The sequence below is a fragment of the Carcharhinus amblyrhynchos genome, chromosome 26 (genome assembly GCF_965287045.1).
Source record: "Carcharhinus amblyrhynchos chromosome 26, sCarAmb.v2.hapA, whole genome shotgun sequence".
NCBI classification, from domain to species: Eukaryota; Metazoa; Chordata; class Chondrichthyes; order Carcharhiniformes; family Carcharhinidae; genus Carcharhinus; species Carcharhinus amblyrhynchos.
In genome coordinates, this window is record NC_137349.1 from 19549705 (window position 1) to 19568017 (window position 18313).

General features: G+C 37.5%; 1 protein-coding gene across 5 annotated transcripts in view; it reads left to right on the forward strand.

Moving 5' to 3' along the window:
* Window positions 1-14814, forward strand: part of dot1l (DOT1-like histone H3K79 methyltransferase) — a 92868-nt gene extending 78054 nt beyond the window's left edge. The window contains exons 26-29 of one of the 5 annotated variants that reach the window (XM_080213134.1): window positions 41-126; window positions 2065-2583; window positions 9001-9616; window positions 10425-14814. In XM_080213134.1, the coding sequence (XP_080069260.1) occupies window positions 41-126; window positions 2065-2583; window positions 9001-9587 (1192 nt within the window). In that variant the 3' untranslated portion in view covers window positions 9588-9616; window positions 10425-14814. The remainder of the gene's footprint in view (window positions 1-40; window positions 127-2064; window positions 2584-9000; window positions 9617-10424) is intronic. The other 4 variants (XM_080213135.1, XM_080213137.1, XM_080213136.1 and 1 more) reach the window with 4 other exon arrangements.
* Window positions 14815-18313: the final 3499 nt, after the last annotated feature.

Consider the following 18313-nt stretch of genomic DNA (forward strand, 5'->3'; position numbering starts at 1 on the left):
AATGAAGAGAGCATTGGTTAATTGTTACGCTTTTTTTTAGGATTGAAAGAAAAATGACTCAAAATCAGTGCACTGTATCAATTGAAAGTAAAGAAATTCCAACTGTTTGTGGAGAAAATGACCAAGGTAAGAAATTATGGTTGTGCAATCAAATTGAAATAAGCCTTAATTTTTTTCAGATGTTTCACAAATAAATTCATCAGCGATTCCCCATATCTCTCAGCAGAACTGGGCTTTGAACTCACAGGACAATGTATTTTTGATTTTTAACACTGAGCCAAGTTTGTCTTTCCCTCCACTTCTCCAATCCACCCCATTTGAATCAGAACAACTATATCGAGAGCTTGGGAGAAGAGCAGCAGTAAGGTTGCAGATTAGATTGTCATAAAAAAATTTGTAGCAGTACCAGTTCAGCACTTCTGTACCATCGAGACTCTCACCTCCACAGCATTGGGGCTTAATGAGAATGCAAGACCAGAATAGGAAAGTGGCAGGAGGGTGAGCAGGGGCATGGGAAGTCTAGTGAGATGGTGTGCTGGGGGGTGGAAAAGGGCACAGTTCAGAGGTTGGGGATGGGAGGGCAAGCAGGAAAGGTCACGGCTCGGAGGGGGCTGCTGGAAAGGCCACAGCTCACAGGCTGGGGAGAGGCTGTGTCAAAATGCGCCAATCCGGTCACACAGGAAATGTTAAAATGAATCTTGTGACACTCCACAAGACCTTGAACCCTCTTAACATACCAACATTAAATTGAAATAATTTAAGCAAGGACTTGCTGTACTTAGATTTTCCAGTAGTCTGTGCTCAAAATGTTGCTGCTGATTCTGGGAAATTCCATGGAATGTTTGGCTGAAAGAAAGGTAATTTTGAGAGACGGATGGGATGATATTGATTGGAGCGAGAGCTGAGTATGCTGGGGATGAGCATGCCAGAACTGACTAATGTGCAATGATTGCTTGGATTCAGAAAATACCAAAAATCATTGAAATTTGTGGATCTCTCACTCTGGAGGAGCGATAAGTGGGAGGATGTAGATTGCGATAGACCAAAGGTATTTGATCAAACATAGTTACAGGATGGAGCAATGCCAAATACAATTGAATAGCACAAGTGAAAAGCTACTACACGTTGGAAAATGAAGGTTAAATGAACATTTGACAGTTTTATTTAAAAGCTGAAGGCTAAGTTGAATGGGATCTGGGGCAATTGCAGTAGATTTGAGACTGAATTTTATTGTGCAGCAACAGTATGTAATGTTCTAATGTATTGCTTGTTCAGCAAAGTACAAGGTCAGCTACGTGCAGTGACTCTACCATGAGTGTTCAACTACTTTTTAAAGGCAAGCAAACCATTCAAGAATAGAAGCTGGGAAGGTAGAATAATGAGCTTTGATCGCTTAGGATAAAAGGATCAAGTTACAAGGAAAGTGTAGGTAATTGAGACTCAGTCTTGATAATTTAGGATAAACTGAGACCAGGCCAATACTAAACTAGAATAGGGCAGTTCATGATCTTTATAATGAAGAGCTTTAATCAACACTTGAAATGCTGGAAGTAAATATTTTGGGGGATGGTATAAAAATGGAAGAAACCAGTGCAGGAGTAGGCCACTCAACCTCTTGAACCTGTTTGGCCATTTGATAATTCATGTGAGCGGAAGCGAAGTGTCTATTTCCCTCCTGAATGAATAAGCTCAAAATGGCTAACTGGCCTCACAATACTCATGTATGTTGTGATTCATGGTTTTTATGTCTTTAGCCTTGCTGATTTCTGGCTTTGTAAATCTTACTCTGTCAATATTATTCAGTCAGAGTCTTTATATTTCCATCGTGTGTACCTTTTACACGTGTTGCTCTCTTTGTTTACTTTGAGAGATTCTTTCTGCCATGGCTCTGTTTAATGCTATAAATATGATTTGGTTGTATTAAAGTAGCAAAGCATCCCCAAATTCTTCAGTGATTAACTTCTTGTGTGTAACTGATTCAACTCTAATTTGAAAGTGAAAGTAAATTTGTATTGTTTCTTTCACTCTGTTTCTTCTTGCATTGACTGTTTTTAAATTTTGTAGGTGGAAGTTTACCAATACGGAAGCAAGGTCTCAGTTCCAGCACTTCAGACAACAGCAGTAAATGGAAATCCACTTTCTCTCCAATACCTGATATCAATTTGACCAAGAACTCTGACAACACATCCCAGTCCGCATCTGCTTTGTGCCAAGCATCTCCTTTTGGCACCAGGCCTATTACAGGTGAACTTTCAGTCAGTGATGCTAAAATGGGATCCCATCAGAGGAAACACATCACCACCCCAGTCTCGGTGGAGGAAAATGGTTGTCATGCAGCCTCACCTATCACTTTTAATTACAGTTCTGGACGATCTGCAGATATCAGTTTACATGATTATAATGAAGGTGCTTGTTTAGCTCGTAAGACTTCAGAGATGGTGGGGTTGAATTCCAGTGCACTGTACCAGCTGACCAGGAACAAAGCTGACTCCAATATTGACTCAAATCTCTCTTCAAACAAGAAACAACCAGATGGGTTGACTGGTGCAAAGGGCGATGAGCTGAGCAAGTCAGGGGTCAAAGGTAAAGAAAATGCAGGAGGAGTAAATTATTTGGGAGGCAAAATGGAGAAAATGCAGTGCTACTTAATATAAAGATGATCAAGTTGCATGAAGGAAAGTAGAAAATGTAAACCTTTAGTTTAAGTGACCACTGTCCCATTGGGAGAAATACTGGGTGGTCAGAAACATGCTAGCTGCAGTTTTTCAGAAAGCAGTTACCCACAGCTAAACATTATGTTCACTTCAGTTGCACTCGCACCGTTCTGTTGCAGGTTTTTATCCTGGTCAACTTATCACAGGATTGCAATAACCAATGAGATTGCAGGGAAATTCAAACTCCATTATGTGGCCAACAGAATGGTGGCCTTTCTTTGGCTTGACACCAGTTGATGCAAACATGGTTCCTGTCACAGCTGCTGGTGTTGGGTTGACATTCTTGTGCTAGCTTTTCCGTTACTGATATTGCTGGTGAGACTGCAGGAGATGGGTATGTCAGAGTATACTGCAATTAAAAGCAGGGTACTGCACCTGGAAACTGGGATTTGCATTTCAGGAAATTGATAGTCTAAAAGCTTTGTTAGAATATTAACATGTTTAATAAACTTAATCAATTTAAATGTAAACAGTACTTGGACTGGTAGGAAGATACTTTCAGTTCAAAGATTTCTTACCTATTCCATAAACATTTCCTCCACTGTTACACATTTGCCACACTTTCAGAAGAGTGCCATCTACTGTCTGGTAAACTGAGTGCGAGAGTGAACACACTTGTGATCATGAAACATCTCCTTTAGTCAATTTTCTATGCACCACGAGGGACAGTTTTGCAGAGTAACCTCATGCCCTGTGGATTGAAACACTTGAATTAATTTTCTATTGCATGTTAGCAGGTAGAGAGGAAGGTTTCATCTTGTTAGGTTGTATTTGAATCCATATCTCAGATCAGAAAAGCCAATGTAATCAATGTTGATATCCAGTTCTCCGTGTATGATATATTTTAAGACCCCATAAACTGATAGGAATCATCTTGTGAATCCCTGGTTATAGTCGATTTTATATGGTTTTGTTATGGTACAAGTGTAATTTGCTAATTATTTCTTTGCTTGGTGTCCTTTTTCTTAAAGGACTAAAACATTTCATTCTGCCTTTTGGCAGGCACGGATTTGCACATTACTGGACCAAAAATTGCTTACTAAAAACATATATTTGCATGAATAATTCTTTCAGCTATTGTTGCAGGACAGCCTTATCATGCCTCGAGTAGCCATTAATAAATTTCAGCAAGGCAACTTGTGCAGTAGCAGTGAATCTTGCATCAGGAGCCTGATTTAATGTGGTGCCCTATCTCTCCATTGCTGGACTCTTGACACCCCAATATTGCACTGTTGGGGAAAAAATACATCAAGTACACAATATATTGATGTGTTCCTTTTATATTTGCGTATTTATCCCTTTTTAAACTAACCTCTTTCCCTATAAGGCGGGAGAGCAATGGAGAAGAGAAAGAGGTTAATGTTGAACGGTAGGTTTATTCGTGACATCGGATTTTTTCTGCAGTTGTGGCTAAGAAGCTGGGAATTGCAAAGCAAAGTTGCTGTTGCACTTTCAATTGTGGGAGGATGTAATTACAGTAAGACAAGTTTACCTCAGGCTATTTTGAACTTTGGAATTTATTATGGGGAAAATATTTATCAGAGTAACAAAACAAAATGTAGGTTTTAAACTAGGAGTGCAGATCGTTAAAATGTCTATAATGTTAGCAGTAGTAATATATCTAAATATTGGTGATCAGAATTGGGACCTGGTTTTGAGTTTTGCACCAAATTTTTTGTGCAATTTCTTCTGGTTGCTATTGAAAATAGCAAGACAAAGAAAATGTGTTGACCACATGTCTAAATATTATAATTTAATTTCTTTGTAATCCTTTAATATTGCAAGTCATTCAGAAAACCAAGTGTCATGGCCTAGCAGAATTATTTAGGAAAAATCTTTAACTGGCAGATGCTCAAGTTGCTGTAGCAAATGGGCTAAGATCCATCTTTATCTCTCATTGATACAGTATAGTGCAATGTGCACTTTTTTTGGCAGTTTCTTTTGTTGAGTATCCTGTATCTGAAACCCTTGTGGCCAATTGTGTTTTGGATTTTAGATAATCTTGGACACTGCATTTAGGCCTTGACCTGCTTACATTACCATGGCCTGGCTGTCATCTGAAGTAAAAATGGTTAAAACAGCAGGATGTACTACCGAATAATAAAGATCAGGTGCAGTTGGTGAGGTTCATGTCAGCTTGGGTCAGACTACCCATGCTAAATGTTGATGAGGTTAAGATGTAAGAGTTTTGGATGATAAAAGGTACTCTTTTCCAAGGTGATGAGATTTATCCATTTTTGTCTTTCACAAATGCAATGATTTATGAGTATTGTTTGAATATTTATCTCAGTGACCGTTCAATCACTAGTGGCAAAAATATCAACACGTTATTTTCCTAGCTGTAAACCTGGATGAACATTCAAAGGAAGGAAACGCTCTTGGGCATAGAATTTTTCATTTATTTTGTATCATAAATACTGGACATTTGGCATACCACTATTTTTTCAGTTCCTATGCATGTACAGGAGTAAAAATAATTGTCCGCGTGTAATCTTTTGCCTTTCCTAAGGACATATCCTTCAGGGTAGGAGGAAGTGTGTTTGATTCCTTGCTTAAATTATTCAAGTCCTTGAATAGTTCTGGTAGCTAGTTGTAAAACAACACTGATAAATATCTGGGGTCAGCTTGTTATCATTTTATGGGTTAGTAATATATTTATGGTATGCTGCTCTTTTGGAGGTAACGAGGAGAGAATCAATTTTTAATGTTGCCTCTTTCAGAGGCAGTTAATCTTTACAATGCCATTCCCAAGTATGTAGTGACTTCCATAAGAGACAAGAATGGGTCTTAGACTGGAGAAGGTGTAATGATGGAAGAATAGGGTGTTTTATTTTTGGTTGAAAATTAGATGGGTCAGAAAGCCTCCATCCAAATACATCTTATGTTCTTGTGAAATGTAGAGTTACACCTTTTCACTGAATTTCCTGGAATAATGCTGTACTTTGTGGCATTTTTTACTGATCATGTGTGTTTCCTCTGTTACAACAGTAGCCACATTTTAACAAATACTTAATTGGCTCTAAACTGCTTTGAAATGTCCATGGTTATGAAAAGTGCTATACAAGTGCAAGTTTTTAATGGCTTATACTGGTAAATATTTTAGGAAAAACAGCATTATTACTTTCTGCAAACAAAAAAAAATCTAAGTCAAGAGACCTATTATTCTTGGTCCAACTTGGACCATTGACCCTACCACCACTTTGTTGCAAGTTTTTGAAGTACCTTTTGCCTACATCCTTGCTTGTAGTTGTAGTTTTTAACCAGTGGTAATCTGTGCCTTATCTAATAGCAGTGGAAAGAAAATGATGAACCATGAAGATGATGATTAGAAACCACCAGTTTCGTGAATTTATAAGTTGTAGAATTGTGCTCAGACCTTTAAGTGAACTATGAAGATGTAAACAGCAAATGCAGAGGAAAAGAGAAGGACATGGGTGGTGGGGGAAACAAATCACTTGGGTTTCTTTTACATAACTGTAAGCAAACTGCTCCAAACCGTGGCATAAGCCTGTGTGGTCCACGAAAACCAAGAGTAGAGTTATTCTCTGGAAACCTCTCTTTATGCTGACCTTTGACTGGAGAAGCATACAGTTTATTATGAATTACCATTGCCATTTTTAGCGTGGATGATCTACATAAATAATCAATATATTGGCTCACACTGGCAATGCATGGAATCAGTGCTTGACTTGCCTTGCTTGTTACAGCTATCCAGGCTTTTTAATGTCTATCTTATTGGATTATTGGTGGTGCCTTCATCTTCTATAGTTGAAAGAAAGAAGCTAAGTTCAATGTTGGAACCTTGCATCTGAGATAAAAGCAGTTTCATGTCATGAAACCATAATATTGTTCCACATCAAGTTTGTGATCAGTCATCACATTCTGCAAAAAAGTTTTGATGGACATGACAAATGCTCACACGATTGACCATCAAAGTATGATTCAGAGGTCGTGGCATTCTGTTTGTTTTTAACCATACCAGGAGACCATCCTCCAAAAGCAGTGTATAAGAAGACAGAACAAGAAATTGACACCACTAGCTTTTCATGTAATCTTGTGCTACTGATTCTGGGATTTCAAGCTCCATTCAGCATCAAATATTCATTCAGTTCAACCTCTGGTACCAACAGCTAGATTTGATCACTGCAACCAGTAGTGGTGTTCAAATTCTGTAGTTTCTTTTGGCAAGGATTGATGCTAAAATTTGGGTATTGAATGTCAGCAGTAGTCTTTACTAGCTTTGCTACTACCCGCTTGCAAATCAAACATTGAGCAATATAAATTTGCTCCTCTGCCAAATCGTATTGTTGCCTTTGCAGTTTATTTTTCAGCCAGCCAGCTATTACTATTGGTGCTTTACATATTAGAACCTTTTTGAGTTCTAAAGCTGAGCCTGAAAGATCTTCCATCCTTAGCCTAATGTGTCCTACAAAATAGTTTTGCTATTTGTACTGATTTGGCCGCCTTAAAAGGGGAGAGAGAGATTAAATCCAATTCTGTTGTTGCATCTGTATTGTACTTATGTATTATGGCCTCGTGAAATAGGTGTTAGAAGGGCTATCTGACTAACTCTAACTCTACTTCAAAAATTATCCTTGGATTGGCTCCTTAGGTTGCAAAGAATCTTAAGATCTGAATCAGCAACAGATGGAGTAGAAACTTGCTACTTCTTTGAAGCCACCCTTCTGCTTATCCTAATTTCTGCAAGTCGAAAGGTGCAGGATAAATAATTGACAATGCTGGGGATTAATGCAATATCTCCAATTCTGTGGATGGGCAAAGTTCCTCCTACAATTCATTGTGTTGCCTGTTCAGTTGATCCAAACTTCCATGAAGTGTTTTACTTAGAAGTGAACACCTTTCGTGGGATCTCAAAAGGGGATTCCAATCATTTCTGATCCTCAAACCCAATTGTACTTGAAATAATTTGAAATATCTGAGATTAGGTGGCTGCCATTGACAGAGACATCAATTTCCATGTGGCTTTTCATCTACAACAGTGGGATTCCATGCATAAAGGAAGATACCATATTTTATGTCAACCTTCCCTAGAACTTGCAGGACAAGGGGCCACAGATGCTAACTTGTCAAAGACAAATGTGTTTGAAGCAAAAACTGATCAATACCTGGAACTGTCCTTTTAAGGTAGGGTAGTGAAAGCAAAAACTTGAATCAAGGGTCGTTAGATGATGGGACAGGGATTCCAGGTTTCTAACCAAGATTGTGCTAGATGGTCCCTTCTTTTGTAGTTACTTGCAACTAAGTGCTATTAACCATAACGTTGAAAAGGTGACGCCTAATATCCTGAGCGCGCTCTGTGCAAATTTCTCTGTTCTTGAAAAGCACACATCATTACAACACAATCACTGAAAGCAAAGGATGTCACTTGCTGGGTAACTGATGTACTATTAAACAGTGAATATAGTCACTGGGTTTCATTACCATTTTCATTTATCAAAAAGTTGATGTACATTTTTATTCAGTCCATCCTTGAATTCTTCTATGGCCTTTCATGTGGCTAACTGAATAACCTAAACACCATCAATTAGTAAATGGCATTTGGTTTGATTTTACTAGCATTTGGAGCACATTACCACAGTCCAAAGTAAGCCATTTCCTGAAGCACCCTACAATATTTTGACAAAGTGCAATTTAACAAAATGTTTACAATATAACATTTTGGATAGATTGAACTTACTGGAATGCACAAGAGGTTGAAAAATGATTCGGAACTGATTTGCAGAGATAAAGGCTCAAGGTTAAAAGAGCTACAACACAGCCAGCCAAACCAACTGGGTGTGCGGGAGTTAATCTCTGAGCTGGTGATGGGGTTAAGTTCTTCAGGAGCCCCTTCTTAGTCAGTGCATGAATGTGGTTATCTGGTGTGATCAAGGATCTGTCTCATTATGTCAGTAGTTCAGTAACAGTCATGATGTAGGTGCCCATCAATTAATTTGGAAGGGGAAGAAATTTTTGGTCGGTGGGAGGAGGGAGCAAAATTATTGCAAGTGACCTTAGTGTATGGTTGATAAATTCATAATATTTACATTTGTACTTTTACATAAAAAGTATATTTATTTAAATATACCAGAAATTGACTGAAAAGGAGAGTTGCTATGCTTTGGGTAACCTGAATTGATTTGCTTTTTTATAAATCTATTTTCTTTTGTTGCCTTTACTATGCTTGCTGAAACAAGCTGTAGGTGTGGGCTTAGCTGCTGTATTGATGCTTTGCTTCCTGCTGGACAAAAATCTTTGAGCTGTTTTTTTTTCTCTCCTGTTTCAGGTATTTTTAACCATGTGGTGCCTTCAGTCTCTTCTCATCAGTTTGGAGCCAATTTCAGCAATGTTCCAGTATCTAGTAGCACGATGTTAAGCTTTAACCCACTACAGGCTGTTCCTACTACTACCCATTCATTTCTTTCTGTATCTACTAGTACATTATCTTCCACCGAGAGCAGAGTGGCCCCCTACCTTACCAGAGCACCTACACAGTCTGTGCTTAACACACCTCCCCCCAATATTTCCTTACCACCACCCCCTCCACTGTTAAATTCAAACAGTTCTGATCCTTCCCTTTTCCGTAATATATCCACCGTAAGTGATGGATACTTGTCTTCTTCCATTTCTTGCTCCTCTTCGACTGCTTCGCTTCAATCTGCTAACACTGCATTAGCCATGAAGCTTGCATCTTTGCAACCCAAAGCTTCTCACCCTTCCTTCACAGTGCATCACCCACCTTTGCCACGTACAGCGCTTGCTCAATCAGCACCTCTCATCTCTCAGTCCAGCACAAATACATCTGCAATGTGGGTCACACTTGGCATGCAGTCTCCTTATGCTACACATTTCTCTGGGGTTAAGCCTCGATAAGAACTTGCGTACTTTATCAGTCTTATAAGGTAAGGTTAGAAAAATGTGCAAGGTTAAAACAATTTATCAGAATGTGTACAGCAATGTGTGAGATATCTTGATGAAATGCAAACTATAGGAAGTGTATAAATTAACTTTGCAATATTAAGATATCTAAAATATCCCATTTAGGAATGTTTTATTTGTCTTTTATTTAGTGTAGGCATGCGCTTCAGATCGGAAATATAGGTATAGATATCTCCAATTTTTTTAAGAAAGCAGCTATCCAATTCTAAGCAAAGTCCCAACACTTAAAGAAACAGAGGTAATGTTCCAGATCTGTGACCTTTTCAGATTTGTGACGTTTCATCAGAGCTGGGGAAAAATCACAGACCTGACATATTAACTGTATTTTTCTTGCCCAAAGATGCTGCGTGACCTTGCTGAGTATTTGCAGTATTTTCTGATTTTATTTCATGTTTCCAGCATCCACACTATTCTGCTTCTCCACAATAATATACTGGCATTGTGATCATTAATATGGCACTGATTAATTCAGGATTGTAGCCTGATTATTCATTTAAGTTTCATATGCAGGCCTATCTTCTCTGATGCATTTTAGTGGACATTTTCTTATTAAAATTACATTGATATTTTGCTGTTTGACTAATATTAAATTTAAACTTGGAACGTGGATATCTAAACTTAATCTGTGTTAAACTGCTGTTGATACTTAAAGGCAAATGGAGGATTTCACACTCCTTTGCCTAATTGTTCTTTGATTTTGTTTCTGAAACTAAAGAATGGTGCAGTTATTAATAGAAGGTAGATGATGTACTTTTTCCCTTTTATCTCTAGGTATTTAGGAATTCTACCTCAAAACAATGTGACCTATGCAAGGACGATGTGGACCAACTTCATCCACTTCCATCAAACAAAAGGTGCTTGAGTGGCCTGCAAACATTGTTTTGCTTCTTTACTACTGGAAAATAAAAGCAAATACATTTTACTGTGAATTGGTTTTAGTGTTGCTGCAAAAAACATGGCTCCTGTTGTATGGTGTTTTAGAAACTATTTATCTTTTTTCCAAGCGATTGGGACTCGTCATTGTTCCAGCAAGCCTATAGAGGCTTTGAAGTGTGAAGAGCAGCGCACACCAGCATTCATTTGTTAGCCTGCTGTTGGTGCTATTTTAACCATCACAAACTGTGCCTCTGGGTTCTGATCCCTGGTGCTTACTATTCTGAAAGGTTGAAAACGAAATTGTTAGCTGAGACCAGTTTCTCTGCAACAAGTGATCTTGTAATATTTTGCATCACTTGTTAACAGTTTGGTACTTGATGATGCAAATATTGCTCGGCCTCCTTCAGTTTACTTTATACAAGTACAATCCTGCTCTCCTCTTCCATTGATTGTGTCTCTGGTGTTTTTTGTCTCTGGTCTTTTGTACGTTGAGTGATTGTTCATGATAACACAGAAAAATACTGTCATCACTGTCTTTTTTCTCATTAATTTAATGGTGTTTTATAGCATTGTAAATTGCAGTTCAAACAATGTAATCTAATGCCATTAGATAAAGATTATTATTATTATACATTGAATTATTGCTGTGTAATTTTAATTGTAAGCAATAGCACATTGATTTTTCTGGTAAACTTAGTAAACAATGAAGTGTAAATTTTACCATTTTCTACACGTTTTGTTCGAGAAATATGTATTATGTATAAACAACCCAAGAGAGCAAAATGTGAAAAGGAAGACTAAAATTTAAAATACATTGGGATTTCATAGACTGTAGGTCATTTTAAAAATGTATTTTAAAAATTTCTTTTTCAAAGTTTTATACATTCAAGGTGGGACATCTTTACTAATCCAGTTTTAAAAAGTACCTCAAGTTTTTTAATATCCTTAACAAAAGTTAAACTTTCTGGTTAATGAATTCAACATTGGATTGTGCTTGAAGCTGATTTTTTTTGTTTTCTTTTTTTCATATTATTTAAAGAAGCTATTTTTTTTTAAGAAAAGGTCTGAAGCAAAGAAATTGCAGTAATTTTTTACATCATTCTATTCACTAACCAAACTGCAGTAAGACCAATGCCAAGCGTTTTTGTAAGTATAATGAAATGATTAAATAGGTAACTGAGGGTAACTGAGGCTCTTAGTCCAGCGAGGAACTGTGCTGTTCATTTCCAGTTGGAGCTGATTCACGTGTCCTGTATTTATTGCAGTGCAGCACGCAGGGGCTCATATAACATAACATTATTTAGCATGTTAAGTAAATAAATAACCTATAAAATGGGTTGGGGGGAGGCGGGGAGTTGGGGGGAACTTATTCTTGGGTTCTGACTGTTTTGAAACCACATTACAGTTTAAAACTGTTGTATTTTACCTGAATGAATTAACTTTTTTTTTTGCTTTTGAGATGTCCAGAAGATTGTTTAGTTTTAGTAGTGGCTATGTGGGAATTTTGAGTTTGTGACTGAGTAATTGTAATAAAATGAAAGCTTGTAAAAGTGTGAGCAGAAATGTTGACTTTTTACAGTATGGGAGAAACAGAAGTTCTCAAAGTTGAGCTTGATGGTTCTCCAATGTGCATGCACCTTGATGCATGACTAGCGTTTTAAATAATGACGACACATTTCTTACTCGTTCAGTGCTACATAATGTGCAGTATAGTTTAAAATAGTAAGTGTTCAAGTGCAAACATTGATTGGACACCTTCCACTGACTGGTTACCAGCATCAGTGCTGAGTCATGTTAATGTTTTGACCTTTACTTGAAACTAATATTTATTCAAGTTTAAAATACCATAATGTAGTACTGTGAAGAGTTGTACTTCCCTTTCTGTGTTCTGACATGTTCCTGGGCAAGACCCCATAAAATGCGTAATTGGGAAGAAAAATTATTGGAATGCAATCTTTTGTTTTCTTCCATTTTGAAATAGCTAAGAGGGTAATTGAACTAGGAAATAGTTGACTAAAATTAGACCTTTAGTCTGGTACTGGTACAGATGCAATAGTTATCAGGTATTGTAGACTCTGTTTTTGAGGTGCAACAAGTCAAAATAAAATCCAGAGTACTGTTCTATTGAAATAGACACTAAAACTGCAAGAAATCGAAATTATTCAAGAATATGGTGTTTAATTGGATTTCAGACCCATTGAACCATGATGTTGACTGCAGATTGATTATTTTGGGTATTACATTCTACTAGAAATTTCATGGAAGCATAGGAAGATGATGAGTCAGTTATAAATTGACTTCATTTTGGTGAAAGAATTCACTCTAGTACGTGGTAGATAGCTCACCATTAACTGAGTAAAACATCAAACAGTGGCAGGATGTTCTCATAAGTAGCCTTAAATTTATAGGTAGATTGAGGTGTAATTACATGCTGTGAAAACTGAGCCATATAACTTAATAGAAAAAAGGTGCATTTATGTCATTTTATGTTGGTTTATAGTAATAAAACAAACTGCTGTTCGGAAGCAGTCAAAATCAATTTGTACAATCCATCTGGGGTACCTTGATCATGCAGAAACTGTAAATGAGATTGCCCCTTAAGAATTGAACATCTATTGTGATCTGTACACTATTTATCAAGTTCAGTTTACTGTAAGGAAAATCTTCTGTACAAAGTAATACTATTATTTTAATATATATATATATATATATATTACCAAAATGCCTGAGATATATTAGAAGCTATTACCTAATTTTCTTGAGTATTCCCAAATACTTTGGAGGATATTTTTTTCCTGTTTGTAATGAAATTGTACATTTTACTAGTTTGGAAAAAGGAAGCCATCCTTTTCCAAGTGTCTCTGAACCATCAAAAGGCACAGATGATATTTTTTCAGCACTGAAAGGTAATGTCCATCCTATGCTGGATTTTAGATGTTAATTGTATTTTACATGCATCTTTCACTTCCCCCAACTGCACTTTGGGGTATTTGAGCATGGTTTTACATTTTAAAAATGCTTATGTTGGGAAAAACATTTGAGATACAAGTATATTTTAATCCTCATCGCACTGCATCCTGAATGAGCATTTAAACAATGTATATATAACCATCTAAATTCATGTAATAAAATTTTACATGTAATGTAAATCAAGTAGCCTGAGAGTTGAGATTGAATAGGTGTTAGGTTTATTTGAAATTAACCAGTTAGTACAAATTAAAATGCAGTAAATTCCATAAATATGAAGTGTACTGTGATTGTGAGACATGATAAAGGATATTGCGGGCACATACTATCCTCAAAACGTTTGCGAACAGGCGTTAGGACTATTAATTTAACAATTAATTGAATTGAAAACTGAATACCTTAGTTGTAAGATGGAAGAATCTGAACTTTTAAATGTTTTCCCTCTGAACTCCCCTCATAAATTTAAGCTTTCAACATCTCAGACATAGGTTCTCATCACTTTGTAGTATATGATTAGAAGACTATGTATTATCCTGTGTAAGATGGATGTTATCTTTAAATACACAAGTGGAGGATGAATCAGATATTCTTTGCACTTGTACCATACAGTCTGTCTTTTTGTGGCTATAGCTTATATTGTACAATGCTGCTTGGTGTGGAAGGAAAAAAGCTGTCCGAAATGAACACAATGTTAAGGAAATAAAATCTGTGGTTATTTAAAAATTCTGAATATACAAAACTTATTCAATATGTACAGATGAGAAGCTGATAATGCTCAAGAATTGGCTTGTGACTATTTTGGCATGGCTGTAGAATCTGAAATATAACTAGATATTCACATTGACGGCTGAATCAGTTGACTTTTTTCAAATTTTTCATAATGTAGACTTGGTGCATATACTGTGTGGTAGGGAAAGGGATGTTCTTGTGACTACAGTTGCCTAGTGCTTATTACATTTTGTGAAATTTGTGAAGGTTAAATGGCAAACAGTCTAAAGATCTGTTATTGTTTTGTTTGTATGTAATGTTATAGTGGAACTGCTCTTTCTTGTTGTTTTCTGTCATTCCACCCTTTTCTAAAAGTACTGTAAGTCCAGTTTAAGTTGCAACTACTAAAATGTTTTTTTTTGGAGGAATAAATTTTTGTTGGTCTGGCATTTTTGACATTTTACCCCCAAATTATTCTTGAATTTTTGTCTCTGGTGTTTGCTTTGCCAAGAAATTATGCTTCAAAGGTTTTTTGCTTTTTAATAAAGTTGTGTATTTCTAAATATATAATGTTGTGTACTTATTGGGGAAAAAACATATCTTTGGAACTGCAAAACTTGTAGAAAATTTCAATTCAACATGTCTGTTCGTAAGTAATCATTATCACTGCTACGTCTGCGGTTTAATAACTACATTGTCTAATCTACTTTTTCAAATTTATTTTTATTGCAGATTCAATTGTGCCAAATTTGCGGCAGCAAAAATTCTGTGCAGTACAATTTCAGCATTTCTAAAAATGTTCACTTATACAGAGGAATTAAAACAAATATTTTAATATCGATAGGAGCTTCTTGAGTTTCTATACTATCAATGGGATGAATCCAGCATAAATGTAGATGGAAAAGTCTCCATAGTCCATCCCAACTTATCCATCCAATTATCAACCCAATCCTGGCATTATTAACACCGTTCTGAACTGGGAGGGGAGACAGTGGTATAGTGGTATTGTTACTGGATTAATAATCCAGAGACCTGGGGTAATGCAATGGTGACCCGGGTTCAAATCCCACCATAGCAGATGGTGGAATTTGAATTAAATACATCTCTGGAATTAAAAGTGACTGTGGAACGATTGTCGTAAAAGCCTATCTGGTTCCCTGATGTCCTTTTAGGGAAGGAAATATGTCATCCTTACTTGGACAGGCTTACATTTGGTTGACTCTTAAATGCCCACAGGGATGGGCAATAAATGCTGGCCCAGCCATCTCACCTGGATGTTTATAGCCAGGTGCTGACTACGTTGTTTGCTAAACTTCATGATGTTCTTGCTAACATAGGAACATACAAATTAAGACCGGGAGTGGACCACTCCAATCCTATGAGGCTGCTTTACCATTCACTGAGATCATGGCTAATCTGATTGGAACCTCATCCCCACGTTTCTGCTTGTCCTGAATGACCTTTCATGCCCTCTCCCGCCCTGTTTATCATAAATTTATCTACCTATGCCTTAAAAATATTTGAAGACTCTGCTTTTACTGACTTTTCAGGAAGAGAGTTCCAATCATAGAACCCTACAGTGCAGAAAGAGGCCCATCGAGTCTGCACTGACCACAATCCCACCCAGGCCCTACCCATACCCCTACACATTTACCCACTAACCCCTCTAACCTAAGCATCCTAGTATGCTAAGGGACAATTCAGCATGGTCAATCAACCTAACCTGCACATCTTTGGACTGTGGGAGGAAACGCGAGCACCTGGAGGGAACTCATGAAGACACAGGGAGAACATGCTAACTTCCCACAGACAGTGACCCAAGCTGAAATCGAACCCAAGTCCACGGCACTGTGAGGCAGCAGTGCCAGCTACTGTGCCAGTGTGCTACTTCTCAGTTTTTCTGCTTAGTCGAATGTTAAAGATCCTGCAGCAAAATTGAAAGAAGAGTAGCGATATTGTGTGTCCTGACCAACTTTTAACACCTCCCCAATGCCTGTAGAAGAGCTAATTTGCACATCCAGATGATAAATAAACTGCCAGTGCAATTACATTCAAAAGTGATTCATTGGCTGTGAAGAGCTTTGGGAAGTCCTAATAATGTAAAAGGTGTTTAATGCAGATTCAGCAAGGACTTCTTGACAGTCTAGCCTCTGAATTGTGGTTCAGTGCCCATTCCAGAGATCTGCGTGTGTAATCTAGACTTGTATTCCAGTGTAGTGGTTATAAATGCCATCTTTAGAATCAGCTGTAAATTGAGGCCCTGTTTGATCTGCATAAAAGATCCCATAGTACTGTTTTGAAAAATTATTTTCCCTGATATTTCGGTCTCTCATGATGAGTTGAAAGATAAGTAGAGACCTAAATATCAGATCATTATCCACATCATTGTTTATGGGACCTTGCTGTTTCCAAACAGGCTACTGCATTTCCTAGAGCAGTGACTACACTTTGAAAGTACTTGCTTGGATGGAAAGTGCTTTGTATAGCTTGAGAACCATTTCTCTCGGTCAAGATGAACCGTGATGATCGATGTAGTCGCCAAGGTTGCACACTTTGCATTATCCTTCCACTGGAAACTTTATTGCAGCATTTCTTTTGCTAGGCATACTGTGAGCTGTCAATGTTGGCTTTTGCTAATTAAGAATATAAGAATTAAGCTGGGAGTAGGCTATTTGACCCTTTGAGCCTGCTGTGCCATTCAATAAAATCATGGCTGATCTTTTTGTGGATTCAGCTCCACTTACCCACCTGCTCACTATAACCTTTAATTCCTTTACTGTTCAAAAATTTATCTATCCTTGCCTTGAAAACATTTAATGAGGTACCCTCAACTGCTCCCATAGGCAGGGAATTCCACAGATTCACAATCCTCTGTGAAGAAGTTCCTTCTTAACACTCAGTCCTAAATCTGCTCCCCTTTATTTTGAGACTTACCCCTGTGTTTTGATTTCACCTGTCAGTGGAAACAACTTCCCTGCTTTTATCTTATCTTATTCTCTTCGTAATATGTTTCTATAAGATTTCCCCTCATTCTTCTGAATTCCAATGAGTATAGTCACAGTCTTCTCATAAGCCAATCCTCTCAATTCCAGAATCAACCTAGTGAATCTCCTTTGTATCCCCTTCATTGCCAGTATATCCTTTCCAAATTAAGGAGACAAAACAGTACCCATTACTCCAGTGTGGCCCCACCAACACCTTTATACAGCTGCAACATAACCTCGCTGTTTCTAAACTCCATCCCTCTAGCAATGAAGGAAAAAATTCCATTTGCCGCCTTAATTATCTGCAAACCAAGTTTTTGTTCATGCACAAGGGCACCCAGGTCCCTATGCACAGCAACATGGTGTAACTTTTTACCATTTTAAGTATAGTCCATTTTGTTGTTCTTCCTATCAAAATGGATGACCTCACATTTATCAACATTGTGCTACATCTGCTTGACCCTTGTCCATTCACTTAAAACTATCTATATCCCTTTGCAGACATTTAATTGCCTCTAATGCTAAGTTGTAGGTGCATTGGATATGCATTTGTTACCGCAGGTAATGAGTTCTACTTGTCCATCCTCTTGACGCAAGTGTCGTCTGATATTCAAGTACAAGGACAAAAAACATTTGTTGATGGTGGGGACCCTCATGTTTGTACATCCAGGCCAGAGCAAAGGAAAAATAATTAAAGTCCTTTGAGCTTCATTTCTGGCAAACTTTTAAGGATTTGCTGTATTGGTAGAAGTGGTTTCTTTTGGGAAAGATGTTAAATTAATGTCCTGCTCGTCCTGTCAGGATGTAAAAGATACCATGGCACTACTCAAAAAGAGCAAGAAAGTTCTCAATGTCTTAGTTGATATTTATCTCTCAACTAAAAGAGATTTTCTGACCATTCCTTGCTGCTGTTTGTGGGACCTTGCTGTGTACAGATTGGCTGCCGAGGTTCCAAACCTTGAATTACAAACATACAAATTAGGAATAGGAGCTCATAGCCACTTGGTCCCACGAGCCTGCTATACCATTCAGTAAGATCATGGCTAATCTGATATTAACTTCAGCCCCACGTTGTTTACCCCCAATTACCTTTTACCCCCTTATTGATCAAGAATCTATCCAGCT